Below are 2,966 nucleotides of genomic sequence, written 5' to 3' on the forward strand. Positions count from 1 at the left end.
TGCACCAGAGACACTTGCAGGGCTTCCTTATCACAAGGACTGGACAATGTTTAATGATGACTGAGCTTGGGATGAGCTCTTCCTGCAGTGCAGGCATTTCTAGGGTCATTGCTCTGAGAGGATCCCGTGGCAAAAGCTCTTCCCATATATGGCTGTGACACATCCCACTCTGGATTCTCCTTTGCATGGCCACTCAACACAGCAACTGCAGCTGGAGGACAGCAATATGCATAATTCTCATGCAACAAAGGAGAAAGAGGATTGAGTTTGGCTGCAGAGCTCTTCCTCTACTCAAGAGATTTGTAAGGTTCATCACCACACAAAGCCACAGGTGGTCATCATGCTGTGGCTCTGGCTCTAGCTCTTCCCACCTTTGGAGCTCTGCAGGCTCTGTATGTTGTGTGGCTGTGTTGATAGGTAATGAGGCTGGAACTGCTTTTGAAGGCTCCCCGTATCTTGTGATTCTTCTACAGCCTGCACGCGCTGTGGATGTGCTTGTGGGTGTTGAGATTAAACCTTCTTTTATAGCTCTTCTCACACTCAGGACACTGAAAAGGTCTCTCTCCTGTGTGGATGCCCTTGTGGTGCTTCAATTCAGAACTGCTTTTGAAGCTCTTCCCACACTCAGGACACTTATAGGGTCTCTCTCCTGTGTGAAAGCGCTTGTGGTAGGTTAGGTGGGAACTGCTTCTGAAGCTCCTCCCACACTCAGGACATTTGTAAGGTTTCTCCCCTGTGTGGATGCGTTGGTGCCTCTTTAAATCAGAATGGTTTGTGAAGCTCTTCCCACACTCAGGACACTGAAATGGTTTCTCTCCTGTGTGTATGCGCTCGTGCAGCTTCAATTCAAAACACCTCTTGAAGCACTTCCCACACTCAGAGCACTTGTACGGTTTTTCAACTGTGTGGATGAGGTGGTGCGACTTCAATTCAGAACTGCTTCTGAAGCTCTTCTCACACTCAGAGCACTTGTAGGGTCTCTCCCCTGTGTGGATGAGATGGTGCCTGTTTAAATCAGAACTGATTGTGAAGCTCTTCCCACACTCAGAGCACTTGTACGGTTTGTCACCTGCGTGGATGCGATGGTGTGACTTCAATTCAGAACTGCTTCTGAAGCTCTTCTCACACTCAAGACATTTGTAGAGTCTCTCCCCTGTGTGGATGCGCTGGTGCCTCTTCAAATTAGAACTGATTGTGAAGCTCTTCCCACACTCAGAGCACTCGTAGGGTCTCTTCCCTGTGTGGAAGCGCTGGTGCAGCTTCAATTCAGAACTGCTTCTGAAGCTCTTCCCACACTCAGGACACTGAAATGGCCTCTGTCCTGTGTGTCTGCGCTTGTGCAGCTTCAATGCAGAACAGCTCTTGAAGCCCTTTGCACACCCAGAGGACTTGCTTGGGCTCATTGATGAGCGAATGCGCTGGTGGTTAATGATGCTGGAATCTTTTTCAAAGCCATTTTCACACTCAGTGCATGGATTCTGCTTTTTCTGCTGGCTCACATTCTTGTTCCTTGGTTCTTCAGGCTCCTTTTGACCTACGTTGAAGTCCAATGGGCTCCTCCCTGTCTTTCCCAGACCCTTTCCCAGTGGCTCCATGAGCTGCTCACCCTGACCTTGCTCCAGGACTCCTTGGACATCCCTTCTGATTTCTTCCACACAGACACCACCCCACCGCCTTTCGGCCACACCACTTTCCTGCAGGTCCTCCAGCATATCTGCAATCCCAGTTCCTGCTGGATGAAAGAAGAAATCCACAAATAACACACAGTGCCCAAAATAAAATGCAGACAAAGATGGCTCTTCCAGACCCAACCTTCTCTTTCTCTCCACCACCTCACCTGGGCTGAGGTCTCCTGGCACGGCCTCAGGGCTACGCACATCTGGGATCCAGGGGTCTTCCCCTCCTTCAAGCAGGGAGATCACCATGGGTTTGGGGGCTGGAAGTGGAGCTTCAATGAGAGAAACAAGGGAGATGAGAACAATTCCTTCATTCTGGTACAGTGCCTGTTCAACACCTCCACTCTGTGCCCCCTCCCCAGGGAGTAATCTCAATTTCAGCCTGAATGACACTGAGCCCACAGCTTCCTTTGGAGCAAAGAGTCCTTATACAACTCTGAAAACTCCAAAGGGATTTTTTTCCTTAACATTAACTTGAGAACAGTTTGTTCATTTTCTGACAATGTATCAATGACCAAGGCATCAAAATGTCTATGGCAACTGAGTGCAAAACCCTACATTGTAAAGGAGTAAGCAGGGAGTCATCTTTTAGCTGGAGCTGGTGGCACGATGTAAAGCACAAACAGAAGGGCTGGTTTTCTCTCTCCTAACCGATGCCTGTTTGCCAAAACTGATTCTGGGGCGTTTGTGAGTCTGCTGTGCATACTAATCCCTCCTGATATTCATGCTTCTCAGTCTTTCCTTTTTTGCTGTTGCTGTTATCAATATGTAACTGCATATTGATTATGCTAGGTCCGGCCTGCAGAGGCTCCTTCTGTGCAGCCAAAGGCGCCTAACGAGGAGGAAAGGCAGCAAAGCCCTCACCCAGCGAGGCCACACACTGGTACGTCTCCAGCATCACGTCCCGGTACAGCGCTCGCTGCGCAGGGTCCAGCAGCACCCACTCCTCCCTGCTGAAAGACACGGCCACCTCCGCAAAGCTCACGGGCTCCTGCAAGCAAAGAGGCTCCTTGCTGGGAACAGCCAAGGCCCAGGGAAGCAGCTCAAACAGGACACAAACTCCCATCCCAGCCGCTTCTCTGGCCCCAGCACACACACACTGGCTGAGGCCACCTCCCTCTCCCCCTGCATTCACATCCCTCGCCCCTCAGCCTCTCCTGCCTGCTTCCCCCAGCCCCTACCTGAGATGGATGTGCGGTGGCCATCTGCTGCTCTCCTGCAGCTGAGATGATCCCGGCTGGATGGCAGAAGTTTCACTGGAGCCTGCAGGGACAAGAGAAATGGCAGGGG

The 2,966-nt window shown here is 51.0% G+C and overlaps 1 protein-coding gene across 1 annotated transcript; it reads right to left on the reverse strand.

Moving 5' to 3' along the window:
* Positions 1-467: 467 nt before the first annotated feature.
* LOC122156578 (zinc finger protein 135-like) lies at positions 468-2,957 on the reverse strand (the record flags this gene model as incomplete). Its single annotated transcript, XM_042811388.1, has 4 exons — positions 468-1,729; positions 1,838-1,903; positions 2,541-2,692; positions 2,848-2,957. Coding segments are annotated over 4 exons (1,590 nt in total), but the record flags the coding sequence as incomplete, so codon positions are not given.
* Between the last annotated feature and the right edge of the window lie 9 nt (positions 2,958-2,966).

Source organism: Centrocercus urophasianus, unplaced genomic scaffold (assembly GCF_019232065.1).
Source record: "Centrocercus urophasianus isolate 14NV4802_14NV808 unplaced genomic scaffold, USGS_Curo_1.0 seq_1297, whole genome shotgun sequence".
Taxonomy (NCBI): Eukaryota; Metazoa; Chordata; class Aves; order Galliformes; family Phasianidae; genus Centrocercus; species Centrocercus urophasianus.